Genomic DNA, 19,383 nt, shown 5'->3' on the forward strand with positions numbered 1-19,383 from the left:
TTATACATTTTTCCTACAATTAGGTCAACCTTCTATATAACTTTTTTGTAAATGGTCCAGTTTCGAGTTCTAGCAATTAAACACAATTCTTTTCCTGTGCCCATTTCTGTTCTTTTTTTCTAAATCGAAACTGTTGTGCAATTGAGGGCGAATCCTTTGTGCAGGTCCAGTGATTCGGAAAAGGCTATTTAGAGCAACAAAGCGCCAGTAACCAGGAAGCAGGAACCAGTTACCAGTTTACAGCGCGATTGAAGGGATTATAAAGGATCGTAAATCTGTTGCAAAATGCACATTGGCGAGAGTCAGCATGGGGGATGTCCTTGTTCCATATACTCAGGTGCTTCAGTTGGACAACAATAGCTCCCATTGAGTCGCCCTCGATCCCAAAATGTTTGTATTTTGATTGCCGGCTTAGCAATTTTTTGTTCACAATTTACTGCTTTCTTTTTTTTGGGGGAGAAATTCGTAAAAAAGTTCCCGAAAAATAAAAAGTTACCCTTCTCCAGCGGGCGAATAGCCGATATTTGCTCAGTTGTTTAAACAAATTTTCCGCTTAGGGTTGGATGGGCGACCTCCTGTTTGCACACAATGGATTTCCATGCGCTGGCTTAAGTGAAAATGCCATGTCAAATATTTATTAAAAAATCTATGGCTGGTTGGGGACATCTACTTTCCACCGCCGGCTTATCGAAGACTTCAAAACTTCGAACTCGGTGGAAAATCGGGGTTTTTAGGTTCCCAGGCGCGTTCTCCTTCAACCCTTTTTTATTTATGTTTTTTTCGTTTTTTGCGCGCACCCGGAAAATTCTTGTTTGTAATTAGGGAGTTTTCCTTATCATTTTCCCAATGCCCTCGGCATTCGACATTGTTTCTCCGCCAATTAAGCGTAATTTCAAGTGTCCCGTTCGTGTATTTGTCCAAAACAATTTCAAAACTCAAGGAAAAGGCATCGTCGCGTTTTGAATTTCACTTTCATAACTGGTTGGCTTCCTAATGAACTGCTTATATGCAGACAATGGTTGCAAATGGAAATAAATTAACGTCGATTTTCCCGTTCTAAGTCTGTGGGAGTGCCTTCGGCAGCTGAAGAAGGGATCAAGGTTTTTTTTCGTATATAAGCTCAACTGAAAGCCTTTTTTTGGAGGAGTGATAAGCGGAAAATTAACCATTATTAAGCCATTTTTACACCCCTTTTCCAGCCCATTTTTACGAAACTTTTTCACTTTTCCAGCAACAAGAAGGGGAGTACTTTGAATACTAAAAAACTGGCTTTTGAAAACCTACATTTTCTATGAGTATCATTACAAGAACTTTTTAATTACCTTGATATTTAATATAATAATTAAAAATAGGTTATCTTTAATCCTCTAGCATTATATTTACTATAATAATTATTTTGAAAGGAAATGCATATTGAAGGTGGTCTTTCTATTACAGCATTTAAAAGATCTCGAAAATATTTATGAAGGGAATTTGTTGTGCCCACTGAAGTGAACCTAAATAACTTACAAGTAATAAAAATCCGCTATGGGACAGTAAGTAGATGGCCGCGGGGTTGTTTTCTTAATTAATTTCCCGTGTTTTTCCACGGGCTTGAAAGGGCCATTCCCCGATTGCCAGCAGCATCCGAGGGGTCGAAGGGTCAGAGGGTCAAACGCGGACCTCGGGATGCTGCAAAAGGGTTAAGTGAACCTCCTAATCCAATTACCGCGATTGACCGCGTAACATTTTATATTTAAAAAAAATATATGTTTCAGCTTACAAAGAAAATAATAGTTGATGGATCATAATTTCAAAAAAATATTGTTATTGAGTTTTTGAGCAAGGTTGTAAATACTTGCATGTTTATGATTTCTTTTGCTACTCTAGGCATTTAAATTTGGTTCGCATAATGTGTTAGGATCAAGTTCTTTTCGATCGATCTCCGAGGGTCCTGCCTCTCGTCCTTCTTGCGGGAATCACAAACAGATGGAGACGCAGACAGCTGTCCTTTGGGTGTTGCCTCCGTCGGAGATTTTTCACTTTTCCATTGTTGCGACGCTTCCTTTTTGTCAATGTGCAGTTACGTATATTGCCGACTTGTCCCCGTTTTTTCCTCAACTTCTTCCTTTCGGTCTCCCGATTTCCCATTCTTTAGTTTTTGATTTTTTTCGCCAGAGTGTGGCATGTGCCGCTCCATTGTGTGCCAATTGGCAGAGCAGCTGCTGCCCTCCTTTTGTTCGTCCTTTGAGTTCCTATCGAAATCCTGCAAAATGCGCCAATTACGTTCTTCATTATCTTTGAACTTGGAGGAGGAATTGGAACTATAGGAAGAACACCTCAGATGCTTTTGAGCTTCGCTTTGCCTCTATTGTAACTCCCTAGAAAGAATGTCAAAATAACCATTATTAGATAATTTTATAGGTATTACTGTAAGACTCAAGTGAGCAAGTGCCTTTAAAGCTGTAATTCTATTATTATTTGTAGTTTAAAATTCATTTAAAATAGTACTTGGATTTGCTCTTTATAAAATTTAGCAAGTGCCTTTAAAGCTGTAATTCTACTATTATTTGGAGTTTAAAATGGATTTAAAATAGTACTTGGATTTGCTCTTTATAAAGTTTATACAGAAAATTAATCCAAGGCTGATTATTTTTAGTTTATTATTGATTTAAAATAGTACTTAGTTTTGCTCTTTATGAAGTTTATAGACAATATTAATTCAAGGCTGATTTGGGATTATTTTTAGTTTATCATTGATTTAAAATAGTACTTCGTTTTGCTCTTTATAAAATTTATATAGAATATTAATCCAAAGCTGATTTGGTATTATTTTAGTTTATCATTGATTTAAAATAGTACTTGGTTTTGATCTTTATAAAGTATATATAGAATATTAGTCCAAGGCTGATTATTTTTAGTTTATCCTTGATTTAAAATAGTCCATGGATTTGCTCTTTATAAAATTTATACAGAATATTAATCCAAGGCTGACTTGGCATATATCGTAGTAACAAATAGTATCGCTAGAATTACATTGCAGTGAATTATTCTTTAAAATAAATTTCAATTCATAGCTACCAAATCAAATGGCTTTTCCATCCTGAGCATTGTATCGTTGGGGATTCCCACATTCGTGGGCTGTTTTTCATTAAGAATCACTGAGATCATTCATCACGCCATTCAGCGGCAGGATATGTCGCAGGATATGACGCTGCATAAACTGTCCAGCGATCGGCGATCGGCGATCGTTACACAAACCGCATCCTGCGCAGATCCTGCCGAACAAAACGCCATTGTCCTGCTGCTCCTGCTCCTCCTCCGATGCTCTAGAAAACGTATCGAATGCGATACATCCCGGATCCCAGGATGTGCAGCTGCTGTCCGGCGGGAAGTTATCGCCGCAGTCATCGTGTCACCGTGTCGCCGAAGGACCGCAAAGTTCGCGCCCATGTCGTAATCCTTTAACTGTCGCAAAGCCAAAACAAACAACGCCGGCGGGTCCGGTGGTTCACCGAGTGACCTCTTCATTACACGGCGACAATCTTGGCGGGTCACCGGAATAAAATAAAAGGGCGGTTCAGCGGGTCGGAAAATTATGCAACACGACGCGGGATTAGCGATTCCTGATTTCCGATCCGATCCTCGATTCCCAAGCCGACACAAACTGACCCCTGCGCTTGTTTTTATTGCCTTGTGTCGGACAATTGATTATGTGACATACGTTCGGTGTAAACAGCTTTGGTCAGCTTTGCTACCTGGGGAAGGGAAAGAAATAGAGTTGTCAATGGCAATGGACATAAATCAGTGGACCGTCGCTGGGAATCCTACAATGGTCCGGTGATATATGGCCCACATATAATGGTAATCCATAATAATTACACACATGTGTGTGTTTGCTTACACAGTAATCGAGTACTTTGGCCCAGTTTGAGATTCGCAACAAAAGCTCTATAAGAATGAAAAGACCTATAAATAGAATATAGAATAAATATCAGCAGGGGAGTGAGCAAATTCTGTATCATTTGCTGAATTCCTATTCTGTAGGGTCATATTTATTTGTTTCTTTATATAAAAAGGTTTTTGTATATAAAGTAAATAGATTAAAATGTATAATGGTCTTTAGAAATGTTTTGAAAATTTTTCAATACTCCAGAAAATGTATCAAATGCTGAAACTAAAATTATTAAGACGTCATAAAATTATTTGTGAAAAGCAAGAATTAAAAAAAAATTTAATACAATTTATATATAATAAAATATTTACGAGTAATAGCTTTTATTTTTAGAATTTGTTTATTAAGACGTCATAAAATTATTTGTGAAAAGCAGGAATTAAAAAAAAAAATTTAATATAATTTATATATAATATAATATTTACGAATAATAACTTTTATTTTTAGAATTTGTTTATTAAGACGTCTTAAAATTATTTGTAAAAAGCAGGAATTAAAAAAAAATTTAATATAATTTATATATAATAAAATATTTACGAATAATAACTTTTATTTTTAGAATTTGTTTTTACCAAAATACTCAAACTACAAATCAGATAAATTACCATATTTTGACCGTTATTTGAAGCAGTTATTGAATCTCAACCTCGTTTGGCATATCTCCCTTGGCAACCGGGCAGTAAAAACTTTTGTAATTATGCAAGGACCTGGCTTCCTGACTTCCTGACTTTCCTGACCAGAAAAAAAAACAACATGCCACAAATGCATTAGAACGCGCTCGATATGCAAACATATAATTGAAAACTGTCAACGTCTGACAAATTTCCCGTCGTAAAACCCGGCGGGTAACCCTAAATTAACCCCACACAATGTACAGAAATATGGAAAAAGCGAACCGGGGGCGGGACGAACCCATTTCCAGAAGTCATAAAGTTGTGATCGACAGCAGGTCCTTGATCCTTGGGCCGTGTTAATGTGTTAGGCGCGTGGGTTGCCCTGATCTGGGGTGGTTTTCTCCCGGTGCCTGTGCAATTTGCGTTGATATGATCTGCGCAGTGTAGTTTTGACAGTTTATCATTATGCCGGCGTGATCCTTGACCCTCATGAGTGGTGGTGGGTCATCCGGTCATTGGTCATTACATTGTAAACATTTTGCGTTTTGTATTTAATTGATTTTCTGCACTGACCCAAGTGGCCAGGTTCCGTCATTAGTCGAGGGTTCCAGGTCCAGATAAGTCGGTTGCGATAGCAGCGGTATGATTAATGCATCTATGTTTATAAGGAAAATGAAATTTTTAGCTTAACATTTACATTTATAGTGGCAGGGTTGTGCACTTAATTTTTCTAGGATTAAAGAAAGGTAAGGTTTCTTGAAAACATTAAACTATTTATAATATTTAAGCATAAGTACAGCATTTTAATATTTGTTTTAAGTATGGGTAATTATATATTTCCTTTTTTAAACCTATATACATACCTTATATCGATCATCTGATTTCTTTGCCCTCTGATTTTGGTCCTTTCTCACGTCTTCCCTTCGAGATCTTTGATCCTTTGTGTTTTTCCTTATCGCTGCACACGGCGCGCCAAAAAATTCGCACACTCTCCGCAGATTTATTATTTGGCAAACATGCACACACATAAATCTCAATCTGTCTGAAAATGTGAAATCGAAAATGAAATCATTGTGCCAAAATCAAAATTTAACCGCAAATTAGGCAATAAACAATGGCTAAAGCGGTCATGGGTTAATACGTTTAGCATCAGCAGACAACCGCCGGGGTCGCAACCACCTCGATCGAAAGGGTTAAAGCGAGGGGTTAAGGATTGCGATATATCGAAGCCGCAGTTTTAAACGTGCGAAAAAATATGCAGTGATCTGTGTTTGTGCTCCAGTTTTTTTTTTTGCCTGCTGGCCCCTTTCATTATTGCAAAAAATTCGGCAATAAAAGGATAGCCTTTTTGAAAATGTTGCTGTTATGATTTGCGCCATTTTGTGCCTACAAAAATTCGAAAAACCTGTGCGGCTAAATAAGAGTTTAAAAAGTGAATGTTTTATTCAGCTTGTAAGCAGCAAATAATTGAAGAATTAATGAATAAAAATAGTTAAAGATCATGGAAAGCCGGTCTCGAAAGTAAAAAAGTTAAGCAATTGGAGCCGGAGAATCGGGAGGGTCGTCATGGGAGTTATCGGCATAGTTCTCATCATAGTAATTGGCATAGTTATCGTAGTAATCATCTTCGTACGAATCGTCATCGTCGTCCGACCAATCTTCTTCCGGTTCGGGCTCCGGAACTGGGTCTCCATCGATGACCCGGTTAACCACTATGGAAATGGAAAGTTAGCCATGCATTATACTATTATATTATAATAATATAGGACTAACCGGGAAAAGTACGGGAGTTGTCCTGTTCTAACCACTGCATTTTCATCTAGTCTTCTTCTTTTGCGTTTCTGAAATAAAAATTTAAGGAAAAGTAATATTATATTTCTTAAGTTTATTTTTCTATTTATTTTCGTGGGCAGCACCGATGCAGTTTTTAGCTAAACAAACATATAGCGGCTCGATCCACCATATGGAGATGGGTATTTGGGTTCTTGACCGAGGGTCGGTGGTAATTTACCATAATTGGGCTTGGGTCACAATTAGCAACGCCTGGACATGGGTCACTGGAATGTTCGCACAAGGAGACCCCGAAATGGAAAATGGGAAAATCCCGCCAGTGCCGCGGGCTAATCAATTACGCAACCTTTAAGAAAACGTCACTGGGTTGTTGGGGTTGTGTTTTCCTTTTCTTTTTTAGCCCGATAACTTTAACATTTTATTCACATTTAATTGCCGGCCATGCATTAATTTCGGAACCTGATCGCGTCGCTGTCAAACGTTTGACAAACTTCCCGGGGTGACATGTGATGTGAGGATCCCGGATCCCAGATCCCGCGTTCCGATCCCATTCCCATTACGGAATCTACATAATTTGCATTTTAACCCTTTTCTTTGTCTAATGATGCAAGTCGCGACCGTCTTCGCCGCCTTGCGGTCACAGTGCCGTCTCGCTCGCACAACTTTTGACGGCTCTCGCTCCGTCTCACTCTCGCCTTCGCGCTGCGCCGCAGATTTATGGAGAAACGCCACGGTTTTTTGAGTCGCTTTTCACCGGAATTGATTGCCTTTCCCCGGATTTATTTGGGTAATTTTCTTTACAATTAAATATGCAAATGCGAGCGTTAAACGTTTACTCTTTAAGGCGTTTGTTGTCCTCATTTGGGCGTGCCAGTCGAAATTAAAGCCCAAGAAGTTTCTTACTAAGAATCGCGTTTATCAAAGAAAATCCGAGATACCGAGAGGAAATGCAAATGTAATTACACTTACTTTTAAGTTAAGGAATCCTTACACTTGCTTGAAGCACAACAAATCAGCAGACTTCTCTTGATAACTGTCGAAATCAATTGAAAAAGCCTAGAACAATTTTTTTCTGAGGAAAAAAAAGAAGACGTCACTACACGAGCAGACTTTATAATCCCAAGAATATGGTCCTTTAATACGGGGCGATTAATACCACTTTACAGTGTTGCCACTTGGCTAATTAGGGAGCACTGCACGAGCTGAAGTGGATTCCTTATGGTTTGGGGACTATCGCTTAAAAATAGGGGAACGTCGTGTTTAAAGAATTCCTGTAAATAGTTATTTTTATAACAATTAATAGAAATAATCATTGTTAATAGACAACTAATATTTTATTTGATACAAGTATAAGGCCAACAACTCAAATGGCTAATTGCGCCATGCTTAGATCGATTTTTACTTTCAGATAAAGCTCAAATTTTATTGTGCTGTTGGTTTTATTATTTAAATTTAGTTAATCAAAAGTATTTAAAAGTCAAATGTATAATGAGAAAATAGCAAAATTTAAAAAAAAATTTAAAAATAAACCTAAATATGGTAAATTGGTATTAAATTTGAATACTCGATAACCAATTGGACTGCGTGTGACGCAAATAAAGCTTCCACACTGCACGGTGTTGCCACCTGTCGTTTGACAACGTGGCCACGCCAATCGAATGGCACCTCGCTTCCTTTTCCCCATCAGCGGCGCTTGCGCAAAGTTCACTACCGGAGAGAGAGATCCCGAAAATCTGCGAAAATCATGGCTTATCATCAGAACCCGAACGTAATTACCTAATTAGTTGTTTTCAGGGCAAATGGTAGAAAACGATGGTGATTCCATTTCAGGGAAACCATTACATGCAGCTTAATCCAAACCAAGTGGTGTACGGAAATGGGCAGCGTTACCAGCCGTGCGTGCAGAATTTTGGAACGGAGCCTAGCTATCCGAACTTCCCACCAAACTATCCACTGAACTGTCCACTAAACTATCCCCCGAACTATCAACATAACCCTCAACCCAACCCCCAACCAAACTACCCACTGAACCATCAATATAACCTCCAAACGAACAACCCACCAAACTACCCACTAAACTACCAACATAACCCCGAAACGCACTACCCACAATACTACTCGTCGAACGCCTATCCGCCTAACTCGCCCCAACCACCGAATCCGTACTCTTCACGCCCACCGATTCGCCGGGAGATCATACATTTCGGGAACACGCCCGGCTATTACTGGCACGGCTGTTGGTACAACTGCGGATTGCCTCGTCCCAGGACCCCTGCTCCCCAGCAGGTCGTGCAACAACCGGAATCCTATGTAATGGGGATGCAACCGCCGGTGGCGCCACCACCACCACCTCAACCTATCTATCAGATTAGAGAGCCAGTAGCGCCACCTCAGCCACCGCCTCAATCCATGGCCCACGATCCCCGACTACAGGGTGTCTACATGATGACAGGGCCACCGCAGATGCCACGCCCACAACTTCCAACCACACAGCAGGTGCCACTCAGCTACTGTGTCATGCAGCCCCAGCCTGGTCCACGAAAACTTCCTCCTGAACTCCAGGCACCTCAGGTGGTGGAGATCGTGTTGGGACCCTCAATTGACGTCACCCGAACCGACGATAAGTTAATCCTGGACTTTCGAGGGCTGCATCCTCCCCGTCCAGTGCCAGCAACGCCTAATCAAGTCAACGAATCGGAACAGATATCGGAAGATATCGGGTTTCAACCTGTATGTACCTATTAATTTAATCATATAATATAACCCTTTATCGGGTTGAGTAAGAAATCAGATTTTATATACATTTTATCATCAGATGTGTTCAAAAGCTTAAAACTATTTTTCCAAAGATAAATTTGGAATTATTCGAAAATTAAAAAAAAAGTTTTTATTATTTACAAGATTTTTATAACAACTATAAAATAACTCTGATAGAACGATGGATAATTTTCTAACTAATATAAGAAATTTTTCAGAGTCCACCTGCCGAGTCTAAATCGCCTCTTCCATCAGGATCTAGTAACACAATGCCTTCTACAAATGAATCAGCTGAAGATGGATCTCAAAATAGTGCAGTAAATGCTGAAAAACAACTGGAAATTATTCAATGTCTCAATAATGTAGCCCAGGATGTGGTATTAATCGCTGAGCATGTTGAGCAGAGTGTTCATAACCCGGCAGAAAACTTGGACATGGTAGAGCAAAAAGTTATCCAAGGCCATCCGAATATGGTTGAGAATCCCAGATTTATTCCTGCTCAGTGTTTAGATTTACCTACGAGCCAGCCAGAAAATGAGCCAATTCCGGTTCCGGTTCCGAACTTGGTCGCAGAACAGCAGGAAACCGAACAATCTTCCAATGCGACCTCAAACGAAGTGAAGAAGCCGAACGAATCTGAAACTTTTTACGAAGATCTTAGCGTAAATAAAGCTACCGAATTGGAGAAGCAATTCGAAGTCACTCAGGTAATACAAGAAAACTTTGATCTCAAATCCCATGACATTGCGGACATTGAGAAGGGAATGGATCAGTTGCATATCGCAGATCCACTGCCCGATCTGGTAACTCAGGCAGGAGAAACTCCTGTCCAAAATGAAAGAATCGATGATTCGAAAATGACTTGTACACTGCCGATAACGATCCCACCGGCCAAGTCCATCGGATCATCCCTTTTGAAAGTTATTAAGCAGGAAAATATCACTAGCAACATATTACAACCCATTAAAAAATCGGATCGGAATATTTCTGTAACGCACAAGAAAAAGGTGAGCAAGATTAATTTTTTCCAACCTAAATTTAGCATTTAAAATAATTTGTAAATTTTTTTTAGCTTCCTGTGCCTCGGAAACCACAGCACAAGTCCATCGGTGCATCCCTTTTACAAGTTATCGAAAAGGAAAACATCACCAGCACCATTCAAAAACCAGACGTGACCTCAAATACAAATATTTCTGAACCGCAAAAGAAAAACGTGAGCCATTTTAATTGTTTCCAACCTAAAATTAAATTAAAATATTTTTTTCTTTATTTTCAGCTTTCTGTGCCTCAGAAACCCTTGAATCAGTGGCCACCTTTGGAGACACGTCCACGAACTAGACTTGCGCCAATTAAGAAACCTTTGGCTCCGGGGATCAAGCTACAAAAGACAGGATCTGTAAATTCGCTACGGTCAACGCGCAGTTCCTTTGGGAGCCGGAAGATCTTCAAATCTGTGGAGCAAAAAGTACCACCGGCAGTCGAGCTAAAAATCAATGTACCAGAAGCTAAAACGGCCCCAATTTCGCCAGCAAAGAGGATCGAAGGAAATATTCAACAGGGTGTAAGGAAAAACTCGGCAAAACCCAAGGTAAATGAAAATGGACCTCAATTAGCACAGGCTGATAAGGAAAAAATCATAAGGGATAACTCGACAAAGCTCAGAGTGCCTCAAACTGAGTCACAATCAACGAAAAGCTCTTCGCCTGATAAAAAACCCTTGGTCAATACCAAAAATACTACTATTCATACCTCGCAGGTCAAAAAGAGTCCGGAAATTAAATCACCGCCCACGAAAAAGCCAATGGTGATATTGGAGAAGAGAGAAGCCCCAAAGCCAGTGACAGATTCCTTGGTCACAATATCAAATATGTTCGAGCTGCTCCTTGATGAGCCGGAAACGCAGTTATCAGAAGTCGATGATGACGAAAGTTTTCAACCAGAGGCCCAAAAAACTGGTAAACTGGTTCCGCAAAAGGCGGTTAATTCCAAAAAGGAAAAGAGGCGCCTGAAGAAAATTAGTACGGCCCAAAAGAAGCTGGAATTATCTGAGAAAAAGGCAGCCAAAGAAGCCTTAAGGGCTAAGAAAGCAGCAGATAAGGCCAAAGACTTGGAGTCAAGCCAAACATTCGAAAAATGCTTAGCGAGCATAAAGAAAAATGAGGTGGCCTATTGGCAGCTAACCGATCTCATGAGGAAGTCCTCGATGAAACCCATTGGACCCCCGCCTCCACCAGGAGCACCACAGCCTCCACCGCCTGCACCTGAACCACCTGCACCTGCTGGAGTTCCGGAGAGGAAGAGAAAGAGCCCCGGGCTAAGTAAGTTCCTCAGTGCGGTTAATGTGGCCGCGTTGAAACAAGTGGTTGCAAAGCGAAGGGAACTGTTTGAGAAGAGAAAGCCGGCTAGCAATGATTTGGATATTAATCCAACCCTTCGACTGCGTCCTTTGATTCCAGCTGGGGATGCCAAGGAACCAACTCAAAGTACTCCATCGGTGGTTCCTCCACCAAAAGTGATGAAATACGAAAGCCCTTTGCCAATGTCGTTCAAACCCATGCCAAAAAAAACTATTGATCCCGTTCCAAATATAATTGAACTTCCGAATTCTGCAGCTCCAGAGAATAGATGGTTAAAACAAAATAAGAGCATCAACGAACTTTTTCTCATACCTCAACAAGTTCCAGCCTCATATGCACCCCTTTCACCGGTATATGAAGTGCCACCGCGATCTGATTTGAAAGACCGCCGATCCCTGGATCGAAAAGAGTGGCGACAGAAGGATAAAGTAACAAGGAGGTATTTTCCCTTCATAACTTTCGAGGAACTAAAAGAAAATCGCATCCGAATTTTAGGCAAATAATTAAATTGCAAAGGTTAATTGACAATTTATGTGAATCATTCTGGAATAATTCTGGTATGATATGGTTTTCATTTATGTCATGGTTTAGGTGATACTTTAAAACTAGTCTTCCATTATTCTGACTCATAATCATAATAGCTATCTAACATTATTTCATGGCCTTATATAATAACACTTGTAAAATATCTATGTCTCCACTAATAAAATAAAATAAAAATGTAACGCAACCCCGTCTACTAATCCTTTAAAATACCCCCTGCTGATCCTGTAAGTTTATCCCTCACAACTTGGTATTTGGAAACTGGAACTTTGAGTATTTATTTCAGCCGGAACCTGTGAATTTCCACAACTAGGATTAGGTAAGATAATGCACCCTGTGAACTGCTTTATGATCTCATTCCGTTTGGCGATAATCTCTTCCAGATCCGATCTCTACCAGCAATCCAGCTTCATCCAAGACGAATGCCGATTTCTATGGTTCTCAGGCTCGAGACTTAGCCACAGTTTGGACTAATTAAGTGTCGAAGGGATTACCAACGCCTACCCAGGGTGTGTTGTGATTTACGACGGAGTACCTGAGCTACCTGTCGGCAGATCCTCATTAGCATCGGCCGACGGACGGATCGGATCGGATCGGATGCACCGGAGGAGGTGGCATCTAATGCGCTTGAGTCCCGAGGAGCGCGTGTGCCATTCATCGGGTCGCCTCCATTCATCTCCATTTATCTCCATTCACATGTACGTATTTCAGCCCATCTCGTGCTATTCTAATTTGTAAATCCCGTTTTTCCTTCCGACTGTGTGGAACTCATTTGGCTTAGCCCTCTGTGGCAATTGCTTTCGTATTGCAGGCGAATCCTGCAATGTCCTGTTTGTCCCCAGATCGAAATCCTTTCGCCCGTTGCACAATGTCCTTTGGGATCTGCTGGCAGCTGCAGCTCAGGTCTCGTGTGGGTGCCCGCTCCCAAACATTTGCATCTGGCTTAAGACGACGAACCTTAAGACGCTCTAAGCCAAATGGATGGGCTCATTGTGTATTTTTTGTTTTCTTTTTTTTTTGTCCATACATCCAGCTGTCCCTTGACAGAGATTGACAATCCAAGTGCACCCATTCTGTATTAAAAAAGGTTCTTATCTGTAACAAAAAATCTGAACCTTACCTTAAACACATTGAAATAATTATGGTGTAATTCGATTTTTATTTATGCCATCGTAATGATAGGAAAAATTTATATGTATTTAATTTAATTTTATATTAGATCAATACTTGCCGAAATTGTATATTCATTTTTAAAGTCTTAAAATTAAATATAACTAACGTTTCCATATCTTTTATTTTATTTTTATTTTAGTACAATAGGTTTTTTGATTTTTGAATTTCCAGGTAGATACTTGCCAAAATTATATATTTATTTTTAAAGTCATAAAATTAAATTTAACTGTAACGTTTCAATAACTTATTTTATTTCTTATTTTAGTACTATAGGTTTTTTGATTTTTGAATTTCGAGGTAGATCAATACTTGCCAAAATTATATATTCATTTTTAAAGTCAAATCACATATACTACTCCCATAAAATAAAATAAAACTGTAACGTTTCCTTATGTTTTCTTTTATTTTTTATTATAGCAAACAGGTTTTTGATTTTTGAATTTCCATAAATACTTGCAAAAATTATATATTCATTTTTAAAGTCAAATCACATATAATACTCCCATAAAATAAAAGAAAACTAACGTTTTCATATCTTTTTTTTATTTTTTATTTTAGTACAATAGATATTTTGATTTTTTAATATTTTAACACTTGATCTTCATGTTATAGAGCCCAACTTTTATAAAGAAATAACGTCTTAAGAAATTCTTCAGACTTTCTTTTCCACTTTCTTTCGAGCCACTTCCGTAACATCTTCATTTGCGATGGGCGAACTTGCACCGCGCCTGTCAGCTGCACGTGGTCACGTGGTCACCTCAATTTGGTCCCATCAAACGGGCGACTAACTCGTCTAATTGGCCTGCTCCCGCTCTCCATAGCCACTTGGCCAACGGAGTGGAGTGCCTATCGTAATTGGATCTGGCTTTTGCTTTTCCGACTGCGTCATGTCACATGTTGTACATTGGGTTGGGAAAAGGACTCACGCGTATCGATGTCCCCGCGGACAGCGTTCATGTGTCGTTGTTGTGATGTCCCGATTTCGGAATCGATTCGGATGCGGCGACCCTTGAACAATTTATTGCTCAATTTATATTTGCTTAGACTGCCAATAGTTCAATAATTCAGAAAAAACGCCGCGAAGCTATCGTGTGTCCTGGGAATTTGCATAAACATGATTTGCATAAGGCAGCTGCCTTCTGGGAGTAGGCATCTCCATCTCCATCTCGTGTCGATCCTGCCTCCTTGGCGCGGCAAAAGGTGTGAGCTGATGTAATGGGTCTGAATGTGACTCTACCTGGACCTTCCTTTCCTCCTTACTTCCTTGCACGTAGTACCTTTCATTTCCATTCCGTTCTGTTGTTGTTTGCCATCCGTTGTTTTGATATGTAAGTTGATATATGATATTTGATTTCTTGGAGAGACTTCTGGGTGTCGCCGGGGTCTCAACTTCAATTACGGCAAATGGCAAGCACGAAGCTAGTTAGGCGTAGTTATGGGTTTTCGTCTCCATCTGCCCTTTTTTTCTATCCACGTTTTCCCACTTCTGTTGGAAAATCCTTACATTAATCTTAAAGGTTAATGTTACGTGGTAAACTTGTCTTTAATGTTTTAACCTTATGATTTAGTAATTAGTATTCTATAAATAATGAAATTACATTTAATATTTTCATTATTTTCTTTGAAGTTAGTATCACAGGGGTATATACTTTTGGTCCTATGAAGATAAATTCCCTAGCAATAAACTAAAATTGGCTTTAGTAATTAGTATTCTATAAATGATGAAATTATATTAAATATTTATTAATGTATACATTTAATTGTTTGAAAATAAGTGATTTGTTGATATTCCATTATTTTCTATGAACTACAATTTTCTTTAGTGACTAATATTCTATACATAATTAAATTACATTAAATGTTAAGGTATACATTTAATTGTTTAAAAATAGGAAAATTCTACATTTTTTGTTTTTTTTATTATTTTCTATGAGTGTTAGGATCACCAGGTTACAAATATCTGCAGCGGTATATTCTAAGTTTTCTGGTCCTATGAAATTAAATTCCCTTGCAATAAATAAAATTTCCTTTAGTAATTAGTATTCTATAAATAATACATTTAATGGTTTAATGGTTAAAAATAAATTCTACGATTTTTGGCTATTCTATGATTTTAATTAAAGTTAGGATCACAAGGTTTCGAATAACTGCAGGGTTATATGCTAAGTTTTCTAGTCCTTTCATGTTTTGCTTAATATATTTCTTTCTTTTTGTACATTTTGCATAGTCTCACAGCTGCCGCTGCTGCTGGAATGGAATTCTATGCAAAATAGTCGAAGCCGGGCGACTTTTAGTCGCGCCTGTCAAGTCGAGTCCATATGGCCACATGGCAGGGCAGTGCAGCGAGGATCGCTGTAGCGGAACACACGCTACCTACCTGTGCAGGATGCACCCCCTACCCTGGACTACCGACTACCGACTGGAGTCGCACCAAAAACCCGACCTTTGCTGAAGTGCGTTTGTAAATTTGTTTGCCAAATCAGTTGGAGAGTGCGCGCGCGAAAAAAGAAAAAAGGATATAGGGAAGTAAGGATCCCGATCCCACCATTTGGCATTTGTCACCCTCCGATGAACAGCCCTTTATTCCCTATCGACGCCTTGGGATTTCCCCCGACTTTCCTTTCATTAGTGCAATGCGGAAAATTGCAAATGATTCAATTCTAATCCGATGCCGCGTCGCATTTAAATTTTTGCACACTTCAAGTGCAGGGAATCGAATCTCACGATTCGAACCCAACGGGTTACTCTATAAAGTAAAGGGTTCGGATTCTCGAGGATGATTTTGTCACATCCCGAGACTCCTGTCAAGTGAGCCGCACTTAATGAAGTAGCAAAGGGAAGATGGCAACAAAGATTGCCGAAAAAGATCGGGCAAAGTTTCGCACAAGATCTCCGCTGTGCCGGCAATTGTTATAATAATATTTTCAATGACATGACAGTCCCATAGATTTGCATTAATGATATGCGGCCCGATGATGTGCAACATTTGTTCGTCCCTGCCCCTAAGAAGATGGTAAAGGGTTGCTCTTATTCCTGAGTGAATCTTGATGGGTTTCCATTTTTTGTACAAGAGTCTTGGGTTCCTTGAGGAATATTGGCAATTATAGCAGTCGCCCTGGACGATGATGCATGGCGATATTATGCAGAGCATATGCAAAGCAGGCTGGGGGGAGTCTAATCCAGATCTAAGAACTCCTAAGATTGATTATGTCGAGGGGCCTGCGACTAGGCCAGGTTGAATATTTATGGAAACATCCGCAATCTGCCACAGAAAATTTGGATTTTGGAATTCCCGAGTTCGGATCTTCGACAAAAAAGAAATTGATTGATTATTTCCGTGGCTCGAAAGGATTATATTGAAATTATGCTTTTTTCGATGCATCTTCTTTGGGGGTTTCTAAAGATAGAGATTCCCACACTTCTTTTTAAATATCTAAAATATGGGAAGAGCAATTTTTAAGAATTTTAAGTTCTATATAAAACTTTATTAATTGGTTTTATTTATTTTAATTTTAAAATCTTCTAGATTTTCTAATTTCCTTCTTGTTCAACGTTTTTTACAGATAGTGACGACTTGCACCAATATTATTTTGGACTCTCCAACAACTTGGTCTGGATTTTCAGCTGTGACCGCAGGACAAGGACCTCAAAGTCCTTTACACCTGTCTTTGACCCAGTGTGCTTGATGATGTGCGGTTTGGCAGCCCAAATAACATGTTATGTGCGGCATAATTAAACCGAAAAAAATTGAGGATGAGTCGAAAAGTCAAGGGCGGCGCATCGGCAGCAGCAGCAGCACCAGGAACTTCAAGGACCCGAAGCAACCGAAGGACATTGCCCTGGCCAACAGGTGAAATTTGGTGTTGCGAGGGACACGGCTTGTTAGAACCTCGATAGAAGTCCTTCGACTGCCCGTTTCTCGATCGCATTTAGCGCCTTCCACTCCACCCGCATTTTTACTACACCGCGAGAATGGTATTATAATTATCTAGAAATAATCTTGTAACATTTGTCACTATATAAATAAGTATAGTTAGTATACTACAGTATATTATATAAGTATTTATATGGTTTTGTATGGATTAATATAAATGTTAGTAATTTTAAATTACCGATATGAAGTTTAAAAACACTATTCAAAATTCCAAGGAGCGGATATACATATAAAAAATATTGTTTAGATATTCTACACGCATACACATAATATAATAAATACTTTTACTTATTTTTTAGATAGAAGGCCATATGAAAATGAAATAATACCGCACTGATGACCAATTTTGGCAGCATTTTTCCTCCGAAATGAGGGGAACTGAGGGGCAGGGGCGCCCGCAGGATCCAGTAACAACATAACTGTTACGCGCTAAATGTCCTTTGTCCTGGTCTCCTGTTTTTGCACATGCTGACACATTTGCACACACGTTGTCGACGTTGGCGAGTGACATTGACTTCCTGACAGGACATGCAGGAACCGGGAAAACTCAACCCGCCCTCTGGTCCTTTGGTCCTCTGGGTTTTTCGGGCTGTTTTTGCAACTGTTCGCGCCGATCGATCAGATCGCCAGGCGATAATGGAGGAGGCACGCGTGCGTGGCCAGCGGTTCTCAAGCGGATCTCAAGCGGGCAATGGCAACAAAGTGCGGGTCGAAAGGTGCGTTAAATATTGTCAATTCAATCGGTTCGGTAGTCCATCCATCCCCCTCTCCATTTCCATTTCCCGATCCCAAAACACCGATACGATACTTTTGTCCCTGTCCCAAAATTAAGCGGGCGCCTGTGCGCTGGTGTTTCCATTTTCGCCACTCGATAAACGTTTAAATCGCAATTAGAGTTTTGGAGTGTGCCCGCCTTTAATGGGCGATTTTTCACAATTTTCTCAATTTCCCAAAATGGGTTTTCAATTGAGTGCAGATCGCCGGATTTCATTGTTTTGCCCAGGGAACATCTCTTTCTGTCTGTTAAAGTTGGAATTGGAGACATTTCAATTAAATTTTATTATTCCTTATTTTTCTATAGGGATTTTTAAAAAATAAGTAGTAGTTAATAACAAGTGGTTCCCTATAAAGAACATTTTCAGATTTTATCTTATAATATAATTGTATCATATGATAGTGGTACATACCTTTTTAAAATACTTTTTAACAAACCTAAGAAGTGTAATTTATTTTTCTTAACCTTTTCCACAGATAATAATAATAACAATAATATTTTTACATACCTTTCTAACAAACCTAAGAAGTGTAATTTATTTTTCTTAACCTTTTGCACAGATAATAATAATAACAATAATATTTTTAGATAATATCTGATAAAAGTATACTCTATAAAAAAGTATAAAATAATAATTTTTAGATTTTATCTGATACTAGTATCCTACTATCCCATGATAATAGTAAAAACCTTTTTAAAACACTTTTTAATAAACCTAAGAAAAGTAATTTATTTTTCTTACCCTTTCAGATTTTCCATATCTACGTTATGGAAGCTTGCCTCAACTAACGCTCGACTCATTACTCGTCAGCCATCCGAAACCAGAAGATAGCGTAGATTCCGAGGTTCCCAAGTGCATGGCACATCCGGATTTTGGACTGCGTAAGTATCCGTTTCACTTTCAATCAAAACGAAATTAAAGAAACGTAGGTTTAATGAGACGGCAAGTCTAAAACTGGACAGGGGCAATTCAGAGCGGGAAAAATGGAAATGAAAATGAAAATTCGGGAGCGGTCATTAGCCGGACGGACAAGAAGAAGAACAAGAACAAGAACCAGATAATAAGAGCAATAATAATAATGGGCAACAGCCCAAAACAGCGCGGTGGAAAAGTGAAGAAAAGCGAGAGTAATAAAAAAGCAGCGGCGTGAACCTTCTTTTCTTTCTGTTTTGGGAAATTGGAAAGTTCAGGACGCGGACGCGAACGACGAGGGTATGACAAGGGACCTGCCCTGATTTCGGCGGGTTATATGTTATATATACAGACATATAGATCCTTTGGCCAGGCTGCTTGACCGCTCGACCGCTCGACCTTCCTGCGATCGAAACTTGAAGGGAGTTCGTCGGGTATCACATAATAAAGTATTTTACTTTGTTTTGCCTGTCACAGTGCACAATGTATTCTGCACGAGATGATGGTCAACCCATCATCTGCATATGAAAGTTTCACGCTCTACTGAACATTGCCATGGGAAGTGGAAGTGGAAGTGGTTAAGGAAGTGGAT

At 39.3% G+C, this 19,383-nt stretch overlaps 2 protein-coding genes across 3 annotated transcripts; both read left to right on the forward strand.

The window, feature by feature from the left end:
- The first annotated feature begins 7,968 nt into the window (after window positions 1-7,968).
- LOC108068597 (eukaryotic translation initiation factor 4 gamma) lies at window positions 7,969-12,161 on the forward strand. The gene is made up of 5 exons (XM_070218940.1): window positions 7,969-8,107; window positions 8,170-9,069; window positions 9,315-10,103; window positions 10,169-10,309; window positions 10,373-12,161. The coding sequence occupies exons 1-5, from the start codon at window positions 8,084-8,086 to the stop codon at window positions 11,954-11,956; spliced, it is 3,438 nt and encodes a 1,145-aa protein (XP_070075041.1). The 5' UTR covers window positions 7,969-8,083; the 3' UTR covers window positions 11,957-12,161.
- Window positions 12,162-12,425: 264 nt separating this feature from the next.
- On the forward strand, window positions 12,426-19,206 carry LOC138913861 (uncharacterized). 2 transcript variants are annotated; one of them, XR_011419730.1, is made up of 5 exons: window positions 12,426-12,694; window positions 16,733-17,019; window positions 17,403-17,819; window positions 18,629-18,760; window positions 18,819-19,206. XR_011419730.1 is itself a non-coding variant. In XM_070218941.1 (5 exons), exons 3-5 carry the CDS (start codon window positions 17,795-17,797, stop codon window positions 18,829-18,831), a joined length of 180 nt encoding a protein of 59 aa, XP_070075042.1. In that variant the 5' UTR covers window positions 12,426-12,694; window positions 16,733-17,019; window positions 17,403-17,794; the 3' UTR covers window positions 18,832-19,202. The 2 variants fall into 2 exon arrangements, 1 of the variants encoding a protein (XP_070075042.1); XM_070218941.1 differs by having other exon boundaries at window positions 18,809-19,202.
- Window positions 19,207-19,383: the final 177 nt, after the last annotated feature.

This window comes from Drosophila takahashii, chromosome X, assembly GCF_030179915.1.
Source record: "Drosophila takahashii strain IR98-3 E-12201 chromosome X, DtakHiC1v2, whole genome shotgun sequence".
In the NCBI taxonomy this organism is placed as follows: Eukaryota; Metazoa; Arthropoda; class Insecta; order Diptera; family Drosophilidae; genus Drosophila; species Drosophila takahashii.